At 37.9% G+C, this 23,008-nt stretch overlaps 1 protein-coding gene across 1 annotated transcript in view; it reads left to right on the forward strand.

Moving 5' to 3' along the window:
- The window catches only part of fap (fibroblast activation protein, alpha), a 106,538-nt gene that overhangs the window by 37,056 nt on the left and 46,474 nt on the right, over positions 1–23,008 (forward strand). The window contains exons 5-11 of the mRNA XM_028806401.2: positions 1,134–1,208; positions 1,556–1,608; positions 4,776–4,845; positions 6,393–6,513; positions 9,534–9,688; positions 14,966–15,060; positions 20,495–20,624. Of these exons, the coding sequence (XP_028662234.2) occupies positions 1,134–1,208; positions 1,556–1,608; positions 4,776–4,845; positions 6,393–6,513; positions 9,534–9,688; positions 14,966–15,060; positions 20,495–20,624 (699 nt within the window). The remainder of the gene's footprint in view (positions 1–1,133; positions 1,209–1,555; positions 1,609–4,775; positions 4,846–6,392; positions 6,514–9,533; positions 9,689–14,965; positions 15,061–20,494; positions 20,625–23,008) is intronic.

Genomic DNA, 23,008 nt, shown 5'->3' on the forward strand with positions numbered 1-23,008 from the left:
AGCAAGACGTTTACTCAAAAAGTCAAAAGAACATCATCATCAAAGAGTCAAAAAGCACCAAACCAAAAATACATTAAGGTCAGGAAAAATCTTAAAGCTCAGAAAAAAGAAGATCAAGAGACAAATAACAATGTGCAAAAAATATTTTTATTTATCCCAATACCAAGGTAAAGTGTATGGCACCACATTGATTTATTTTTTTATAGTTACGGCATTGCGACATCACACATGCCGTCACAGCAACAAACATAGCAACGATAAACATATAAACACAGAGGATTATTTTAGCTTTTATTAAACAAAATATTTAATTCCTGTCATTCTGATAACAGGGGAAGCAAACAAAAGTGGCTTGGAGAAGATGGGACTTAAATGGAGGATGTGAATTGTTTTAAAATTGCTTATGACAATCTACTCTGGAAGCATCAGACACAAAGCAAGAATCAGTACTAGACTGGCCACAAGTTAATCTCAGAGCATGGTCACACATCCATCTGGTAATTTTATAAACTTGCTTAGTTTAAATTTAGGTAATAGCTATTCCATCAAAGAATTACAGCACGATCCATTCAAGTTCATACATTTGCATTGTGGCAACCATTCGCAGGCATCTGCAAGCCCACAATGTCTGGATTACAAAGACCTTCAGAAGTAACTTATTTTTACTCTGAGCAATAGGAGAATTCCTATAGTTGGACGTGTGGACAATACCTCTAAACACTGAAAGGAGAACGCTTCCTGATAATTTGAGCTGAGCTCTCACTCCAACTTGGCTCTCATCTTCTGCCCAGCACGGCACAGCACTGCCACTACACTCCAATCATTCACACTGCAAATTCTGTCAACTATGCCAAGTGTTTAAGCTTGGAATTAAACCATGATCAGTCCCAGTTTGAACATTTTGAATTCTAATAACTGCCAGCTATAAACCTGTGGCATCTGGATTATAAAGACCCTCAGAAGATTTTTTTAAATCCAAAATATTTTTTCATCCCTCTTGGTATGTCATCTGCATTAAACAGGAATTCTAGCGTTTCGGAAAATTCACACTAAGTCATAAACGTTTACACAAATTGGCTGATGGTTATTTCTTCTTCTTTTTTTAAATAATTTTGCTTTTTATTTATTTCTAGACAGATGTAAATGCTTCCGATTACATTGTATCTGCTGACCGAAAGTTTGCTTGTTTGCAAAGAGATTACCAAAAGGTAAATACATGAATTTTGACTTTAATTTTTGTATCTTCATGTGATAATGCCATCGTGATACCAACCCAACATCATGTACTTGATCATAATTTACTTTAAATTTTCAAGCATACATAAAATGCTTATGATGTTTAAATGACTAAAAATGTTATACATAAGCAATTGTTTGGCAAAATGATGAATACTGTTATTTGTCTATTAAAAGTGATAAATGTAATATGTAATGTAATATAAAGTGTAAAGATGATGGCAGTTTTAATTTACCGTAGCTGTTATAAACTTTATTTATAGAGAGAAATATTGCAGTATGCTTTTTAATTGACAGATGGTTGCTACTTGCTTTAAAGGTATGGAGGCACTCATATACAGCTTCATATTCACTTTATGACCTGGAGACAAAGTAAGTTATTATTTAATATATTAATATAGCAGGCACTATGGTAGTACTAAAGGCAGTAGATTTTAAACCACATGCTTGCTGATCCAACTTCCACCTCACTGTGGGACACTAAGCAAGACACTTGTGCTCCAGATGCAAAAATATCTGTAAGAGTTATCATAGGTCAAATAAAAAATATCTGTAACAGTAATACTTTTACCTGATGTTTTGAGTAAAGGCGTTATTTTATTTCACAGTGCTCTACTCTATATTGACACAAATGTAGTACTTATGTTTCAAAGATAAAACTACCTTATATTTTTCTGCCTAAATTATATACAAATAATCTAAATTTCTGTATTGACATACAACATTTTCAATAATTGATTAGCAGAAAAATAAAGATGATTATGTAAAGTTTAAATATATGGTATAGCATTCTTTTTAAATGAATTTTATGTTTTAAAAGTCATAATGTAGAATAGGAGGTGTAAAATATACAGTATATGATTAATATAACATGAAGTCAAGATAAACATACTGTAAAAATGCTGTTTTATTAAAGCATACAGGGTACACTGGGCATATTTAAATAAGAATGGAGTCAGCAGATGGGCTGTGTTTTTATTAACAGGCAAAGATCAACATTCCACAATCAACACTCCATAATCATAGTTCAAAGTAATTTCAAGTAGCCAGAGCCAAAACATAAGACATAACTTGTAGTGCATTAACAAAAACATTAGTTGCCAAAAATTAGATAGAAATACAGAAGACAATGCCAAGTCTTTTCTTTAAAATATCCACAAACTTGGAAAACTGGGACTTACTTGATGCTCACGTTTACATCTTGACCCATGCACTTCTGGATGACCTCACCTAGCAATGGCATAGCAACCATTGACAGAATGGTCCAAAAATGTTAGCACAAATAAGGAAAACAACATGGTTCCATAGGAGAATACATTTCATTTTACAGTAGTCCTAGGTAAAAATGCATTATACAAAACATAATCTTAACCACTAGATTCCCTGGGCCCCCCAAACCATCCAAACAACAATTAAAATATTTTTAGAGACCAAGGAATAGTTGCAAAAAAATGTAAATAAAATGTAGGATCACAATAAAGGAGTGGAATGATAAAATAATACATGAGGAAAACAACAACCTTCCTATAGACAGTTATGATCCCTGTCTATCTGTGGGATTGGGGGGTCCACTTTCCCAATAAAAGGCTGAAAAAAATCACATTCCTTCCTACTCCCTTTCTTTCTCTGCAAGCCCACTGGCCCCTCTTCCTCTAGACAGGCCACTCACTCTGCCCAAATCTGACTGTCTGCTCAAGCTCAAAAGGGAGGTGGAGACATCTTGAGCGTATTTTACCTTCAAAAGTGACTTTACTTTTGTATACTAAAAAAAGCATGTAACCCTAAATCGCATTAAGCTAGTTTGAGAATATACTGTATATAATGGTCACCACAGTACAAAAAAGACATAGCAGCACTTGAAGCTGAGCAGAGGAGAGAAACCATGTGCATCTCAGAACTTGGCCTGCTCTGACAGACTCAGAGAATTAAACCTGTTTAGTCTCCAGCAGAGGACTTATTCCAGGTATTTAAAATCCTCAAATAAATAATTGATAGATTGATAAAGTACATCCAGCAACATTCTTTCTGCTTAAGGGTGAATTACATACTCAAGTACATCAGCGGAAATTAAGGCGAAATGTATTTAGAACTGAAGCCAGGAAGCACTTCTTTCCTCAGAGAGCTGAGGGAACAAACTACCGAGTCATGTTGAGCTGAAGGAGAAACTTTGACAACCTTTAAGAAGAATCAGGATGAACTATTGGGACAGCTTAGCTATTAGCTAAACAGACTGGCTTGATGGACTGAATGGTCTCCTCTTGTTTGTCCAATTTCTTCTGTTTCTTAAGTAAGTAATGTAAGCTAAGTAAAGCAAGAATTAAACCATAACCATTGTAAGACGCTAGGTAGTACTGTTGCCTTTTAAAACCCAACAGACAGACGCACAGGACACAGTTTAAAAGCGCCAAAAGGTATTTTAATACTTTTTCTTCTTGTAACAGTGCCTTCAAGCACCACAGCCACAAATTAACAGGCAAATAATTAGCACAATACTCGTCTATTTCTCCTCTACACCTCCCAGCAAGTGTTGTCCACCTTCTCCCAACTCTGGCTCGCTCACTGGGTTCACAGCAGTCCTTTATATAGTCCTTGACCAGGAAGTGCTTCTGTTCTTCCTCCCACATGACTTGTCAGCATTTCCTGGTCAGATGGAGGGCTTGAGTTTTCGTTAGCCTGGAAGTAAATTGGAGCTTCTGTCCTCGTGACTTGGGAGTACTTCTGGGCTATGGATGAAATACAACTCTTCTGGTCCTCTTGCAGTGTCCCCTGGCAGCACCCACGGTAGGGCTGTGGTATTACAATACATGTCCCATAGTGCTCTGCGGAAATCCGGGGCATTGCTGCAGTCTAGGAAAGCTGCCATCAAGTGTTTTGGGGGAGGCAGTGTCCTTGAAAAGTTTCCTTCCCCCATCCTCCCATCGCAGTGGCGTCCTGGCCTGGATGAGCTGCCGGACATCTCTTACACCATATAATTTATTAATTACAATTCCTAAGTAATTTGTCCCACAATGTGAGCTTCATACTTTGATTGCAAACACTTTCTGAAAAATGTCTTCACATATTATAATTTAGCCTGTGTAGTACATTAACTTAGGTTGCTCAGTTGCCCACTGATTCTTTCGCTGTCTCTCAGCTCCGGGGTCCAGGGTTCATCTTACAACCAGGACATTTTTTCTGTGGCATTTTCATTCGCTTGTGTCAATTTTCCAAAGAGCTGTTGGATAATAATTCTAAACTGTCCTTATGTGGGAGAGCACAGGGATGTCCCCTTTGACAGATTGGCACTCAGAGTTAGTTCCTTCTTTATGCCCAGTACTACCAGGCTCTGGCTTGTCTCACCCCTGTAAGTGAGGTGCTTCACAAAATGGACTGCTGTAGTTACAGATAACTTGTTGTATATGTAAACCTGTTCTAATGGGCATGACCTGTGGACTTTTCTTCTTTAATATACCAGGTGCTTTGTGAAGGCATATTTATCATCTGACAAATAAAAGAGCACGTGAAGTAATAATTGTAAATATTTTCTTAAATTGTTTCAGGAAATATCTAACTGACAATTTGCCAAAAGAAATACAATATATTGAATTTTCTCCAACAGGACACAAACTGGTAAGTAGGTGCTCCTAACATATGTAACATGGCATATTGTAGTGTTATGTCATTTTTTAACCCACTTAACCAGACCAGTTTATGGATGATGCCAAAGCCTATCCCAGCTAGCATAGGGAACAAGGCAGGAAGAAACCCTGGACAGGGTGCCAGTCCAGCACAGGGTGAACAAACAGGCACATGCACCCACACACCAAACACACATCAGGGCCAATTTAGCGAGCACAAATCACCCTAAGTGCATGTCCTTGGAGAGTGGGAGGAAACCTGCAGACATGGGGAGAACATGCAAACACCACGCAGGGAGGACCCGGGACGTAAATCCCAGTGTCCTTGCTGTGAGGCTTGTGCCATTGTAGCCCCATGATATACTTTCATTACAAATATATAGTACTAGTGTATATACACTACATATGCTAGTGGTCCCATGTTTACATGTTGGAAGAGTTGACAACATCAAGTTATTTCTTCAAATTATTGTGACATTGTCACAAGTAAAGAGTTAAAAACCCATAAAAGATTAAAAAGGTGAAAAAAACTGACCTTACTAAATAAATTATGGCTCCTTATTTTGTGTCACTTGGTTACATATATTCATATCTCTGTAGAAATACACATCTTTTAGCAAAACTTTTTTGTTTTGTCATTAAAAAGTACTGTATGTGTCAATTCTAACAATTCATATTTAATTATAAGTAAACACATTGACATGACTGCTGTAGTAGAGGTGACAAAATGGCAGTTATAAAGTTAAACAGAGGAAATGAGGTCATCAGGGCCAGAACCGGAAGTGACATCATCTGGGCCAGGTGGGATTTCCTTTGACTGGTATGCAGAAATAGAGAAAAAGGGTTAATGCACTAGGCCCTCCCCTGGTCAGGCATGGAATTACCCACATTCAAGCCCTTTAGCTGCCTCCCATTCACACTTGTGTGACAACATCTAAACTATCCTAACTAATGTAAGACGGTATATAAGATGGTTCATAGTAAGATAGCCTTCCTAATGTAAGACCTGTTAATTTACTAAAGAGAACAGTAATCATAACATCCCTTCAAGTGAGTAGGACAAGTTTTCTTTTAAATGAGGCTGGCACGGCAGTGTAAGCTCATGGGTTTCAGTCCAAAAGGAAGACCTCTTGCAGCTGGTGCACACATTGGTAACACATACTGTTTATTATTCATTTTTGGCAGTTTAGGCATTTTATGTTTGAAGCGCTAATAAGCAAGTGATATCCCAAAACGCAACCTTCTGGATCAGTAAAACTGGTCTCTTCTATAAGGTTGGCTAGTATGTGGCAAGCTGAATTCAGGTAGTTGTAGTAACAGTAGGAAATTTTGACATTGCATTCTAAAATTACAAAATACAGATATTTGGTGGTTACCAATAAATGCCCAGGGGTAGAAGCAATACAAGAATTTAACACCTAGCAAGATATTGTGTCTATAATGCATACATATTTTTTCTGATCTTCTTAAAAATATGCATTTGGCTTGGTTTGACTAATTTTAGTTTTTTGTGTTTTTTCTTTTTCAATATTAATTGAGGCATTTATTTGGAAAAACAATGTTTACTTAAAACTGGAACCTTATCAAGATTACCTTCAGGTGACAACAAATGGAAAGAAAAATGAAATTTATAATGGAATTCCTGACTGGGTTTATGAGGGTAAGTTGATTTATAGCCAAATATTCGCATAACTGCAAGGACCTTGAGCATGGGAAAGGCACTATAAAAATAAAATGTATTATTATTATGTCTTTTCAGATGTCTTCTTAAACAATTAAAATACTCAAAGCACCAGCAAACAATACTAATGTAGAGTGACTTGAAAAAGTAGTTAAACCCAGTGAAAGTTTTGAAATATTTATAGATTACCAGCTGTGTAAGCCCGTGCTGTAAAAAACCTGGGGTTCTAGAAACTATTGAAATCGCCAGAAAAAAATTGAAATGTAGAGATGTCAGATAATTGAAAGGAACTACTCTGGGCGTCTCTCTCCTAAGTTTCGTCTCACTTGCGTAAGAGTTTCTCTCTTTTCTTGGCAGTTTTACTTTTGCAACAGAGTTGCTTTCTTCTTCTGACTCATTAACTTGGGGCCTCCTTGCCGGCTGTCTGAGCTTCATGCTATAGTAGCCTTGCACTTCCGGGCTGGACAGACAGATAGACAGACAGAAACACTTCCACGTGTAGACATTTAGTTTTCTGTTTCCTTACCCCGACTCCACCTCTCACTCCCAGGCTGGACAGACACTCGCACTTCCACGCGTAGACGTTTATATACAGTATAAGATGAATTATACCTACACTGTTTCACTCCATATTCTTAATGAAAATGTACATTCTTAAGAAGTAAAATTTTAATGACAAAATTAGTTATTTCTTAGCAGTTACCTTAGAGTTCAAAACACAAAAACAACACACCTATTAATGTGTATGTCTTCTGCACATCTACAGTATGCTTTGTTTCACTTTTCCTGAAAATGTACTTGCTGTCAAAATTAATATGCACAAAACACTCCTTTGCCTCTGCAAGCTGAAATGTTTTACTATACATATCCATTCAAAATATGGAGATTAAATTCAAATTAATTTATATGAGCCCAACACAAATGAGTGAGTTTCGCTTGAACTCACCGGTCTAATGTAATGCCTCAGTCAGGAATTAGCTGCTGTAATTACATCTTGCCTGAAAGAAGGGGCCTGAGTTGCCTCGAAAGCTTGCATATTGTAATCTTTTTAGTTAGCCAATAAAAGGTGTCATTTTGCTTGACTTCTCACTGCTGTAATTTCAAAAGATGATTTTTAATCACTAATCCATGTAATTTTCCAATGTGGATGTGCAAATGCGGATGAACATTGCGGAATCATTATTGATATGGATGAGACTGCTGTGAGAACCAGTGAAGTAATCTGCATCGGCATTACAACAACAATTTATTTCTTGTATAGCCCAAAATCACACAAGGAATGCCTGAATGGGCGTTAACAGGCCCTGTTTTTTGACAGACCCCCAACATTGACGCCATAAGAAGACAAGAAGAAAACTCTCAAAAAATAGCCTTGTAGGGAAAAACAAATATAAGAAATCAAGAACGGTAATTCAAAGAGAGACCCCCTTCCAGGTAAGCTGGGTGTACAATGGACGTCAAAAAATGGGTAAATACAACACATAAAACAGAACGCAAGTAATCCTCTTTCAGAGCTAGACGGCCAATCTATCATTGTCACAGCAGAAATGCAATTCAATAATACAAACTACAAGGCAAAATGCCAGAACAGATGATACCACTAACTAAGTACAGAACTATCACATATGAGGATACAGATTTGTTCAAATACATCAAAACTAAGTAGAATCTAATTAGCTTAAATAAAAAAAACAACAATATCTGTCCAACAGCTAATTGTAGAACCACTGCCAGATTGTATAAAAGGAGTCAGACAAGCCAGACACAGTCAGAATCATGGAGACTCCGGCCAACAAGCCGCCTAGTGGTCATTACATGTGGGAACTCACACATAGGATCAGGCTTGACCAATTCAGCCACCACTCTACCTAATCTGCACTTGAACATTTGAGAGAAAGGCAGAAGTACCCAATGCAGACATGGGGAAAAGGTGCACATATCACAAAGACCATACCCAGTTCCAGATATTAACCTGGTATTGTGGAGTGGCATCGTCGGACCTCCACTATATCACATATCCTGCCACCACAAAACTTCAACTTTTTTTTCTTGTACTTATTAGTTCTTCTTTTATCACCAAAAAAAGAGGACACATGCAAAAGGTGGCAGATGGCATTTCATATTTGCTGCTCATTTGACAGCAGTTGAGATTTCCAGAAGACAGGAAATGCAAAGTGATAAGAGCATTAATAATACATTTTGTTTAGTAGAGTTTTGCTTAATGAGGCTTTGGAATGGTGAGAAAGTCAGAATATTATTTGGTGAGAGGTTATATCTGACCCTAAAACTGTGATTTGCCAAAGAACCAGGACCATTCTTACATATGTTTTGGTCTCATCCCCTGTCTTTTACTGTTGTTCTGTAGTGTTTCGCTTATTTGGATGTGATTACTGACCAAACATTTCCTGTTGTCATTGCTTGCCTGTCTGTTACACCTTTTTCACTTAACAGGTTTCTACAGCATAGCTTAGTAAGGGCACAATTAAATCTACCCCATTTGGAATAAGGTTTCTTGCATAGTTAATTGCTTAATACAAAATTGAAACCCTTTGTGATTTCAACTTCAAGTACAAGTTTATTTTGTACATAGTTTAATAAAATTCTTATTTGAATATCAGAATGTAAATGTCCTCTTTGTGCACCGTTTAATCATTTTTAATAATCATTTCTATGGTGATGGTGGTACAGCAGGGACCTCAACAAACCCTGTGGAATGGAAGTGTTCAGGATCAGCGCTTCAGAATGTGATACTGCCAATCCACACATCCAGGGGTCTTCCCATTTGTAAGCTCCAAAATCCAGTTGTAGAGGATCAGACAAAGAATTAAATTCAGATGCTTGGTGTTCCGCTTTGGTGGTACACTAATAAGTGTGCAGTTAGGTCCATTAAAACTATTTGGCACTTTAATACAGTATATTGATGGATAGTTTTGCATTGTAAACATAATTAATCTCTTCTAGTTTTTTAAATTAAATGTATTGATACTTTATTTCTACAGAAGAAGTATTTTCATCAACATATGGAATATGGTGGTCACCAGGTGGGCAGTTTTTGGCCTATGTCTTTTTAAATGACACTGCAGTTGAGCGCATTGAATATTCATATTATGGGAATGACCAATACCCGAAAACAGTTGTCATTCCATATCCAAAGGTACCCATTTCCAATTATGAATCTAACATAGTGTTTCTTTCTGTTTGGTAATTGTATATGTGAAAATACATAATGCTGTTGTTTATTCTTATATGTAATAAAACAAGGATATTATATGTAGATTATACATATAATAATCATAACCTGGTTCAGCTTCAGCCTCACTATAAACCAAAAGTGAGAGTCCTACCTGTAACCACACGATCATTCAGGAAGTGGACCCCGGAGGCTGAGAATACTCTGAGAGAACTTTTTGGAACTACAGACTGGGATATCCTGCAGGGATCTCATAATGAGAACATTAAGGAAGTTGTTGACTGCACTACTGATTACATCAACTTCTGTATGGACATTGTAGTTCCAGTAAGAACAGTACGCTGCTATGCTAACAACAAGCCATGGATTACAAGTGACATCAAGGGCCTTTTGAACCAGAAGAAAAGGGCTTTTAAAGACGGTGATCAGCATGAGCTCAAGCGCGTGCAGAAGGAACTCCGAGTCCAACTCAGGGCGGCGAAGGAGCAGTACAGGAGAAAGCTGGAGCAGAAGTTGCAGAATAACAGCATGAAGGAAGTGTGGGATGGGATGAAGATCATCACTGGCTGCAGCTCGAAGCGGGGTACCACCATTGAGAGAGACGTGAAGAGAGCAAACCAAATGAACAACTTTTTTAACAGGTTTGAGCACCCTAACCCACTCTCACTCTCACCTCGGAGTACTGCACCCTCCACACATCCTTCTGCTGATACCAGCATAGGAAAAACATCCCCACCCATAATAACAACAGCGCAGGTGAGCAGAGAGCTGAGGAGAATTCGTGCCAGCAAAGCAGCGGGTCCAGATGGAGTATCGCCACGACTGCTGAAGGTCTGTGCATCGGAGCTGGGGGGTCCTCTACAGCGCATCTTCAACCTGAGCCTGGAACAGGGGAGAGTCCCAAGGCTTTGGAAAACATCTTGTATCACCCCAGTCCCAAAGGTATCACGTCCTAGTGAGCTGAATGACTTTCGGCCTGTTGCTCTGACATCACATGTGATGAAGACCATGGAGAGGCTGCTGCTTCACCACCTTAGGCCACAGGTTCAACACGCCCTTGACCCTCTGCAGTTTGCATATCAGGAGAAGGTGGGAGCGGAAGATGCCATCATCTATATGCTACACCGATCCCTCTCTCACTTGGACAGAGGCAGTGGTGCTGTAAGAATTATGTTTCTAGACTTCTCTAGCGCCTTCAACACAATCCAACCTCTGCTCCTTAGGGACAAGCTGACAGAGATGGGATTAGATTCATACCTAGTGGCATGGATCGTGGACTATCTTAAAGACAGACCTCAGTATGTGCGTCTTGGGAACTGCACGTCTGACATTGTGGTCAGCAACACAGGAGCGCCGCAGGGGACTGTACTTTCTCCGGTCCTGTTCAGCCTATATACATCGGACTTCCAATACAACTCGGAGTCCTGCCATGTGCAAAAGTTCGCTGATGACACTGCTATCGTGGGCTGTATCAGGAATGGGCTGGAGGAGGAGTATAGGGACCTAATCAATGACTTTGTTAAATGGTCCGACTCAAACCACCTACACCTGAACACCAGCAAAACCAAGGAGCTGGTGGTGGATTTTAGGAGGCCCAGACCCCTCATAGACCCAGTGATCATCAAAGGTGACCGTGTGCAGATGGTGCAGACCTATAAATATCTGGGAGTGCAGCTGGATGATAAATTAGACTGGACTGCCAATACTGATGCGCTGTGCAAGAAAGGACAAAGCCGGTTATACTTCCTTAGAAGGCTGGCTTCCTTCAACATCTGCAATAAGATGCTGCAGATGTTCTATCAAACAGTTGTGGCGAGCGCCCTCTTCTACGCAGTGGTGTGCTGGGGAGGCAGCATTAAGAGGAAAGACGCCTCACGCCTGGACAAACTGGTGAGGAAGGCAGGCTCTATTGTTGGCATGGAGCTGGACAGTTTAACATCTGTGGCAGAGCGAAGGGCGCTCAGCAGGCTCCTATCAATTATGGAGAATCCACTGCATCCACTAAATAATGTCATCTCCAGACAGAAGAGCAGCTTCAGCGACAGACTGCTGTCACTGTCCTGCTCCACAGACAGATTGAGGAGATCGTTCCTCCCCCAAACTATGCGACTCTTTAATTCCACCAGGGGGGGGGTAAACGTTAATATTTAACATTATACATAGTTATTGTCTGTTTTTTTTCACCTGTATTATTATCATTCTTTAATTTAATATTATTTATTGTATCAGTATGCTGCTGCTGAAGAATGTGAATTTCCCATTGGGATTAATAAAGTATCTATCTATCTATCTATCTATCTATCTATCTATCTATCTATCTATCTATCTATCTATCTATCTATCTATCTATCTATCTATCTATATATACAGATAAAAATATATTTTTGTGATATTTCCCATTCATACGTGGTTAAAATTTCAGAGGTACTATATACTTCCAAACATCTCCCAGTATCTTACCATGCTGCATTTTTTACATGTATATATACATATTTTTTTTTTATTTTATACTATATTATTACAGTGTTTGCTCAGTAAACAGACCACCTTGTTATAACAATGTCTGTAAGAAACACAATTTCAAACAAATGTTTATCGCAAATCTAAAGCTGCCTAATCTATGATATGCATATTTGTATCATAATTTCTGCTTTTAACCAATAGATAGTATGGGTGTAGTCTACCTACATATTAAATACACTTCATAGTTTTTAGAAACAAAAAATAGTTTATGAAATAAGCTATACAAAAGAATTACACTTTTTTTTTTTTTACTAAAATCAAATTCTACAATAAGTAGGATAAGTAAAAAGTAAGTAAATAAGTTAGTAAAAAGTAGAGCAGAAAAATAGTCATGTTTTCACATTTGCTACCAAGAGTGCAATATGAGCCTACTTTAGGATAGTTTAAAATGAATCGGTTTGAATATCACAGATTACAGAATCATTCTTTTCAATTTACTGACAGTGTATAATGAGCGAATCTACATAAGCCCATAGCTAAACAGTTAATAGTAAGTTGTTGTGAGTATCAGAGTTGCTAAATAATAATGTCAGGTATTTTTGAATTGGCAAAATATTTTCGTATTGAAGTGGCTTAAATGTTATCATGTTTTAATTTTGCAAAGACAAAACATCAGTCTATAAGGAAACATGTTTTGGCTTCAAAATACTAATGAGTGGGCCTAATAAATGTTATCGAAATAGCAATGGCTTAAAAATGTCAGTATTGTCTTGATGGCATTCAACACAACAGGTTGAGTCATAGCACACCAACAGCTCCATAATAGTCTACTGTTGTACACAAATATTTTAGTTAACTCAATTTCTTTATTTACTTCAGGATTATTCACAATACCTTCTCTTTTCCATCCATCCATCCATTTTCCAACCCGCTGAATCCGAACACAGGGTCACGGGAGTCTGCTGGAGCCAATCCCAGCCTTCTCTTTTCCACTATTTAATTGACCCTTATGAATACTTAATATACTGTGTGTCTGTTCACTTTTATCTCTTCAATACTGCATTTACAGAGGATTCAGAAAGTATTCAGACCCTTTCACTTCTTACACATTTTGTTCAGCTTCAGTCTTGTGATAAAATTGTTTCAATTATTTTTTTTTTCCCACAATATCAAGCAATGCTCAGTACAGCAGAATGACAAAGCATAAACAGGATTTTAGAAATTCTTGTAAATGTATTCAAAATAAAAAAAAAACTGAAATATTATATTGACACAAGTATTCAGAGCCTTTCCACAGTACTTCATTGTAGTCTTGTTGGGTATGACATGAAAAGCTTTGCACACCTGGATTTGGGGATTTTTCTGCTATTTCTACCTGTAGATCCTCTCAAGCTCTGTCAGGTTGGATGGAGACCATCAGTGGGCAGCTATTTTCAGGTTTTTCATGGAGATGTTCGGTTTGGGTTCAAGTCCAGGCTCTGGCCGGGCAACTCAAGGGCATTCCTAAAGTTGACCCTAAGCCACTCCTGTGTGTTTTTGATTTGTGCTTAGGGTCATTGTCCTGTTGGAAAGTGAACCTTCAGTACAGACTGAGGTCCAGGAGAGTTCTGAAGCAGATTTTCATTTAGGATATGTCTATATTTTACTGTGGTCTGCTGTTCCATAACCCAGACTATTCTCCTAGTCCCTGATGCTGAAAAACAATTCCACAGCAGGATGCTACCATCACCATATTACAGCGTTGAAATGTTATTGCACAGATGATGAGCGGTGCCTGGCTTCCTCTAAACATGATACTAATATTGATTTATTCGGACCAGAGAATCTTGTTTCTCATTGCCTGAGAGCCCTTAAGGTGTGTTCTTGCAAATTCTAAGCCAGCTTCCATATTTCTTTTACTGAATAGAGTCTTCTGTTTGGCCACTCTGTCACAAAATAAACATTGGTGGAAGTTTCTCCCATCTCCATATGTGTTCTAATGAGCTCAGACAAAATAACCTTCAGGGTCTTGGTCAACTCTCTTATCCAGGAATTCCAAAGTTTGGCCGGGTGGTCATCTCTAGGAAGTCCTTGTTGTTCCAAACATCTTCTATTTAAGAATTATGACAGCAACAGTGCTCTAGGAATCTTTAATGCTGCAGAATTGTTTATAGCCTTTTCCAGATATGTCAATTGACCCAACCTCATTTCTAAGCTCTGCAGGTGAATCCTTCATGGCCATGGCTTGGTTTGTACTCTGATACACATTGTCACCTGTGGGATATTCTATAGACAGGTGTGAGCCTCTCCTAATCATGCCTAATCAATTGAATTGACCACAGATGGACTCCAAACAAGGTGTGGAAAAATCTCAGTGATGATCAATAGAATGGGATGCACCTGTGTCATATTTCAAGTGTCGTAGGAAAGAGTCTGAGTACTCGTGTCAATGTGATGTTTCAGTTTTTTATTTTTAATAAATTTGCAGAAATGTCTAAAATCCTGTTTTCGCTTTGTCATTCTGGGGTATTGAGTGTTGCTTGATGTGGGAAAACTGAATTTAAATGATTTTAGCACAAGGCTGCAACAAAATGTGAAAAAATTGGAGCGGTCTGCATTACTTTATAAATCCACCGCATATTGCCCTTTTGAATGAATGTCTTTGTTCACTAAATAAATTGGTATAGTAATAAAGCTATCATTTTTGATTACAGTAAATTGCTTTTCTAATTATGAACCAATATTTGAAAGTGACTCATCATTGTTGGCTAAAATGTTCTTTTCATTAACTCTTTTTAGGCTAATTCAACTATCCCTATAGTGAAATTGTTTGTTGTGGAAACTACCTCTAATGTGACTTCAGAAGTAACTGTACCAGATATCATCGGCGCCAGGTAAACTGCATTTTCAAAGTACATGATGATAATTTTGTCTTCTAGGAATTTAAACTTAAAGTGTGCCTAAATGTACCTTAAAGTATTTTGCTGGGAGCCTGATACTCCTGGAACACGCATGGCACACTGCTCTAACATAAGAGTCCAGGCAAAAACAGAGAATAATACAATAAAAGACTCTCATAATGATTTTCTAGAAATGCTTTAAGTTCTCACTCCTGGAAGCAGACCTATAGGTGAGGTTTGACTGGTGACTCATGTAGCCCAGTTGGGCTCAACTCAAAAAAGTCAGGTGGAGCCACTTTGTGGATTCACCACCTGCCAAGTGAGACTCAGATGCAGGATATCACTAGTGACAATGACATGGAATGTAACTTCTCTAATAGTGAAGGAGCCTCACCTTGAGTGTGAGATTCAAAAATACTCACTAGATATAGTCAGACCAATTTTTGCTCATTATCTTTGAAAGCAGATGTCTATTTTTCTTACTCTGGAGCTTCCTGACAGCTGAAAACCAAGAGGAAATCAGGACATTCAACAAGTAGCTAAGCAAAGACTCATAATGTTAGTATTTTTAACAGTAGATAAGAAATTTACGTTAATGTTACTTAACATTAGTTAGAATCTCTGACAGCCAAAGTCATTTTTGTTTGGATATAACACCAATTCAGAGTATTCTGCATTTTTAGAAACAGTGAGTTAGGTGTTTAAATGGAGTCTACCTGTCAGAGCTGACACCAAAATGTACAGCTACTACTGGAGGAAGACACTAGCACACCTGGATAGCATCGTCTTCTTCTTCTAAGATGTCTCACTTAAAGGTTTTCCAATGCTGTATCTGTCTATAAGCACAGGGAATTACAGTCTCTTTAGTAGTTCTTGCCTGAAGAAGGGACCTGAGTTGCCTCGAAAACTTGCATATAGTAATCTTTTTAGTTAGCCAATAAAAGGTGTCATTTTGTTTGACTTATCACTACATCCATAATGGATAACACAGTACAACACCCTAGTACTACAGACACCAAGACACTGAAATGTACCGCTACTACGTGGAATTGAATACCCAGTGGAAGAAACTGGCAACCTGGACAGTGACATCTTATTCTTCTAAGCTGCCTCACTTAAAGGTTTTCTAATGCTGCATCTGTCCTCTTGTCATTATAAACATTATAAACACAGGGAATTCCAGTCTCTGTATTACATCTTGCTTGAAGAAGTGGTCTGAGTTGCCTCAAAAACTTGTATATTGTAATCTTTTTAGTTAGCCATTTTGCTTGACTTCTCACTCTGAACTGAATCCAGATGTGGAAATCTTTACCATTACTGGATTGTTGTCCTATTTATGGATGTCTATTATAAGCACCATGTATAAACACACCAGTGTTAATAAATATTCCTGAGCACCTTTGGGGAAATGGTCAATGATCAACGCAATACTTATATCATTTGAGGGTTTATCTCTCATGTCTGCAAGAGCTGATCCTGCAAATTGGATCCTACAAATCACAGGGAAAAGACTTCAATAGTGGAGGCAGCTGCAAGGAACTGCGGCAAAAAACTGGTTAGTGCCTGTCACAACAGCAACCCAAGGACCTGCTGGTGGAAACCAGAAATGAGGGATCCTGCCAAAAAATAAAGCCTTTCATTCAGTATCAGCAGCAGCATCTCCTAATTAAAGTGGAGAGGTACTGACAGATCAAGAAGAAATCAGTTGCTGCAGTGTCTGAAATGAAGGTTAATCTGAGGTAGCAGTTTTGGTGAGGCTATGGAGAATGACTTTCAGACGGGGCCTCAAAGAAGTTCTGGCAAAGCATTTGCCAGGTTAGGGAAGCCAGGATGTCACCAGGGCTGTATTTTTCAAGAGTGAAGAAATGTTGATTGGAAAAAGGAGATCACTAAGAGGCTGAAGAAGAACTCTTATGGTCAGTGGATATGCCCACATTGGAGAAGGTAGTGCTGAAAGCTTTGGATGGGATCAGATTTATTTTTGTGGCTGAAGTCACTGTGATCACTTAAACGCTTCTGTAGTGCAAGATATGAGAGGTGGATACGATCAGGCCATAAATTCGGGAAGCACTGGATGTAAAAAATGTAGGGGAAGCAGTTACTCAAGCTTGTCAGACTGAAATATTAGGAAGACAAGAAGGTGTCTTCCATTTACTAAGGGATATAACTTCTCAGCCTCACTGGGTTGCCTTTGCTGGGGTGTTGGGATTGAGACCTGGATATAGCATTGTATAGCAGCTCCTTGTCATTTCATAGATATTTGAGGATTAAAGGAAGGCTTTCAGTCATTTCTACAAATGCTTCTTAAGTTTGTTAAAAAAGATTATGAATGGGCACCCCCTAGGTTTTAGAGAGTACTATCCAAGAATGGGCTTATGGGGTCATATTCAGGGTCTTCTTTCGTGAAACGAGTGTTGTGTTCACATTCTTGAAGTAAGACTTTCCTCCTGTCATGTTTGTAATTTTCATAAAGCAGAATATAGGGGTGCATCTGAAGCCTAAAGGATATTCAGTTTGAGGACCTGATAGTTACAACTGCCGATAGCATAAAATATTGTTTTATTGCAATTTGCAGTAATGTACTTCACAATCAGGGTCAGGATTAGCACGTTCAAATCTGAGATCAATGTCTTTATTTTAGGAAAACAGTGATTTACTCCCTGCAGTAAACAACAGCTCAAATGAAGGTATTCAAGTACCTTTGAATCTTTTTCATGAGGACGAGTAAAGCATTTTTCAAATGCTGCAAAACTCTATGGTGGTAAAAAGGGGGTTAAGTCCTTGAGAAAAGCTTTTAGTTTACCAGTCATTTGCAAATAGAAGTGGATGAAATGAGCTTCTTGTGCAGAGTTATGGGGCTAATTCTCCATAATAATGTTGGTAGGTCAGCAATATAGCAGAATGGTCAGGTAGCACTGCTACTTCTCAGGGTTAAGAGAATTATTTGATTTAGATTGGTAAGACGTTTCCTGACTCTAACAAGGCTTCACTGAAAGATGACTTGGTCCAGATTCAAGACATATTGGTGGTTTGATATTTCCTGGCAGATTTAGGAGTAGACCTATAACATCTTACAAGGAATTACAGCTTTTAGCTAACCTGAAAGCACCTACAAATTCCCCAGGAAGAACTAGAGATTGTCATTGAGGATAAGATGGCCTGGTCTATCCAGCCTGGAATATTGCCCAAGCCGGTTGATGAAAAAAATAACGATAAAAAATTTTGGTTACCTTCTTTCTTCTTGGTTTTGGTGATGGTGGAATGTTTAGTGTTATTCAGAGCATACAATCCTCTGTATGTATCTAGTTATAATCTGTCCGTATTTAAGTTTATATCTTTAGATAATGGTGCAACCAATGAAATAATCCTATGTATTTGCATTTGAACATATATTTCATCATTACTGGACTTTATAGATTCCTTCATATAAAAGGCCTTTTTTCAATAGATTGATTAAATAATAATAATAATATATTGCGACGCGTGAGTCACTGTCTTGCACCCCAAAACATGGGGCTAAGTCTCAGTACTTTAGCAAAACCAGCTTTATTCTTCTTGAAACAGGAACAGCACAGTTATTTATTGTAGCGGGATCTACCAGTCTCCAATACATAGACACAGCAAACGGGCAGTGTTGGGAACAGGTCAGTGGCCAAGTTATACTGTTCCATGCATTTTTAATGTTCCTTGCATCATCCATTGGCGACAGATGCTTATAGTGCCACCGCGATTGGCTCATAGTTGCTTCTTGCACCTGCTTCCTGCTATGCCGCTGCGCTGTGAACCTGTGGTTGCCTCGGTGATGGACAAGCAACCCTCCACAGACGTAGCAATTGCGCTTTGGCGTGTTGTCCCATTTTTGTCCCAAAAGAGTTCACAAACCTCACAATATAAATTATTACTTTCATAAGCAACTTTAAAAGAAAACAATAATAACTTCATGTTTTCATGCAGAATAGAGATAACAAAGTTTCTGGTATAGGCGTCCATGTTGACCAATGCTGGAAAACAGCACATAATACCCAAAATGACCATGAAAAAAATACCATGTTACTCATGTCGCATAATCCACATGTCAAGACAACGTCCCAAAAACATGGCTTTTTATTAAAATAGTGATAAATAAGCCACTTCTAGGAAAACACATTTAAACTGAAAAAGCCCCTCCCCTTCACTGGTTGCAAGTCCAGCTAAATAAAAATATGAATTTATTGACTAACAATGTTGTAATTTCAACAATGCAGAGTGCACTGAGAGAGGGGTACGATTAAAAACTAAACGTTAAAGAAAAGCGAGTGAAAATGTTATCAAGAAGAGCATACACCTTGTACTTGTGCATATCTGTGATGCTTCAAAAAGAAGAGGATCAGTTTACCTGTGCATTTTTACAGATTGCCACTAAATATTGCCAAGGCACTCCAGTTGTGGAAATAATAGATAATATTAATAAAATATATAATAGAATGTAATTACTACAGGTGGACTACAATTCAAATGCCGAGTGTGATAATTTATTGTTCATAAGTATTTTTTGTAGGTTTTTTATTTAATGATATTTTTGTAACAATACATGTGTTCGGGAACATTGTGTGCATACAACTGAGTGACCTAACATATGATTTAAGCAATACGAGTAAAGTAATAATTTTTCAATGACTTTTTTGATATTGTTAGCTGTTGTCCAGTGCTGCTCACATTAAAAACCCATTCTATCACAAACTTTGTTATTTCTATTCTGCATAAAATCTTGATATTTTAAAATTACTACAAGAGGTAAGAAAAACATAAAAACATTTATGAGTGGTGCGTTTGTGGAAGGTTTCCAAATAGTTCAAAACAGTTAAAAATGTGGTTACCAGAAAGGCGTTCCAGCAGTTAGTATGACTCGTACAAAAAAAAAAAAATAAAAAAAAACACAGTCCTAGTGTTTTCGTTTTAAAAGTTTTGGTGAAATTTAAAGCAATCGGTTCACACAAAAAATACATAATAAAGTTGATAACACACCCAAAAAAGAAGAGAGTTCTTGCCTATGATGTTCCATTTAATGCTTAAGTGTCTAGGTTACATTTGTTAAAGTTTCTGTATGTTACCACACTCATTAGGACCTTATGAATAGTAACATTAACGTAACGGTCACAAAATCATATGCCCTAAATGTCTATCTGCCTGACAGCTCTTGTTTCTTTTTGGCTGTCTAACTATAATCTGACAGTTATTCCATTATCACACAGAGCTAAACATTATAGCTTTATAGGGGGTAAAGCTGAATATTCCATTATCTACTGTATGTTGAAACTACATTCTATTTAAATTTAAACAAAGAAAAAACTTATATGAATTTACCATTAACATTAACTGAAAAGATTTGGCTCTTACACTTCTTTTTAATATGATTCAAATAATTCTTTTAAATGTTCTGTCTTTGTAGTGACCATTATATGTACACAGTAACCTGGGTGACAGATGAACGCATTGCAGTACAGTGGACGAACAGAAGTCAGAACTATGGGATTATCCAAATATGTGATTATGTTGCAAGTGACTGGAACTGCTCACAGGTATATAATGCCCAATTATGTTTAAGGTTTGTTTGCATGTCCCTGGCACTTTTGATTGATTAACATAATAACTTGTTTAATCATTGGGTCTGAGGCACAGCAGTTTTCTTGTCGGTTATGAAGACCACATGTCTCCAGGTGATATAACTCTAAGGATCATTGAGACACACAAGCTAGAAACAGTCAGGTACAAATCTAAGCATCACAGCACTGGCTCTTGAACTGGACTTCTTGATCGAAAGTTCTTTTCTGTCCTACTCTGGATATACTCAAAAGGACGAGGACCAGGTGGGTCGGGGACACTCACTGGTCTTAGGCTAGCTAACATACAGTTGATGTTTGTACCTGTAGACAAGAGGGTCATCTCAAAATGATTCTGAGTCAATTTATGGAATGAAAATAAAATAGTCCTAAAATGACTCAGTTCTTAATGCTGAATGTGAAAAGAGAGTTCCAAGAATCAATGTCTTCCATACGGATTATTATTTACTAGTCATGCTACCTGTCTAAGACAGGTAATAGAATAATTTAACAATATTTGCAATATCTAGCCATACATGCACGTTCAGCACCTTTCCTCGATATTTGCATGTGTGTTTTTCACCGTGCTCCCTTTCTCAAGCACATTCCCATAAATCCGGCTTCTCAAGCTCTGTTTTTGTTTCCGTGTCACTTACCGTCTTTGAAGGTGACTCTCTCAGTATGCCTCATACACTTTTATTGCTCTTCATGCATCTCACACTCGAACATCCTCTTTCGCTAAATCACCAATGCCAAGCTGGCCAATCACACCAAATCCAAACTGACCAATCAGATTGCTCAGATGGTGTGGTCAAACAGACCTTAGTGTTTCATTATATAGCAGCCAGGGGTAGGCAACGTCGGTCCTGGAGTGCCACAGTATGTGCAGGTTTTTGTTCCAACCCAGTTCCTTAACGAGAACTCAATTATTGCTGATGAAGCACATATTGCTTAAGTGACATTTAATGCTTCATTTTAGTGGTCTCGCTTGTTAAGGTTCTCCAACCTTAATTGCTTATTTCAATCTTAAACTGCTGCATTCAGTGTTTTAATTGCTCCTTATTAGCAATAAGATGTAAAACAGGGGTAGGCAATGTCGGTCCTGGTGAGCCGCAGTGGCTACAGGTTTTCATTCAACCCAATTGCTTAATTAGAAACCAATCATTGCCAATCTCAGACCTTATTTAATTTTATGGCTTGTTAGTCTGTGCAATGTAAGGCTTTTATATCGTAGATTTTTTTCCTTTCCAAGGATATCATCCAAATGATTTGAAGCCTAAAACAGATCATTTTCAGTCTGTCACATTTTTCTATTAAGTGTTTTATTAAATCAAACCGTGCATGATGAACACACACAGATGTAATTGGAAAAAAGCTAGCTGGAGAACTGCTGGCTGCTTTGTCTTTTACATCTTATTGCTAATAAGGAGCCATTAAAACACTGAATGCAGCAGTTTAAGATTGAAATAAGCAATTAAGGTTGGAGAACCTTAACAAGCGAGACCACTAAAATGAAGCATTAAAATGTCACTTAAGCAATATGTGCTTCATCAGCAATAATTGAGTTCTCGTTAAGGAACTGGGTTGGAACAAAAACCTGCACATACTGTGGCACTCCAGGACCGACGTTGCCTACCCCTGATATAGCAGATGCATCTCCTGAATGGACATATCTCCTTTGAAGGTTTGCAGGGACAAGACATGAAACTTTATTAGACAGGGTAACAGTCCTTTGCTTTCACGCATCCACATATTCACCTACAACAGGCCAATTTAGAGTTGCTAATCAGCCTAACATGCTATGTTTTGGATGAATGGGTAAACTCACATATGGATGGAGAAAATAAGTAAATTCCACATAAGCAGCACTAACCAGGTTTGAGCTAACCCAATGTATGGTCTTCAGTATTTTGTCCACAAGACCACAGGATCTTGTCTTGGCTATAATGTTACTGCCTCCCTAATCCCAATCTGATTAAATGACAAGAAACCAAGCCAACTTTTGATTAATGTATAAACATTATTATTTCCCCAACATTTAAAGTAATTCTCTCCAGATTTTTTTAAACTGTTAGACCCTTAGATATTTTTATTGTATTTTTTCATTAGACCATACATTGAGCATTCAATTACTTCAAAACAAAACTGATGCAGTTCTTCAGCTATTACAAACACCTTAATAAAGCATAGAATTTGAGTAGGTTGAAAAATAAGGCACATTCCTGTGAATTAAAGCAACACACTTATTTGGTAAAATTCTTAGAAACGCACGATATTATTGACTATTTCAGAATAATTAATGAAAATAATAAAAAAAAGACCCACAGTTGTTTATGATGCTTGTTTCACACTAAAATTCACAC

This window comes from Erpetoichthys calabaricus, chromosome 8, assembly GCF_900747795.2.
Source record: "Erpetoichthys calabaricus chromosome 8, fErpCal1.3, whole genome shotgun sequence".
NCBI classification, from domain to species: Eukaryota; Metazoa; Chordata; class Cladistia; order Polypteriformes; family Polypteridae; genus Erpetoichthys; species Erpetoichthys calabaricus.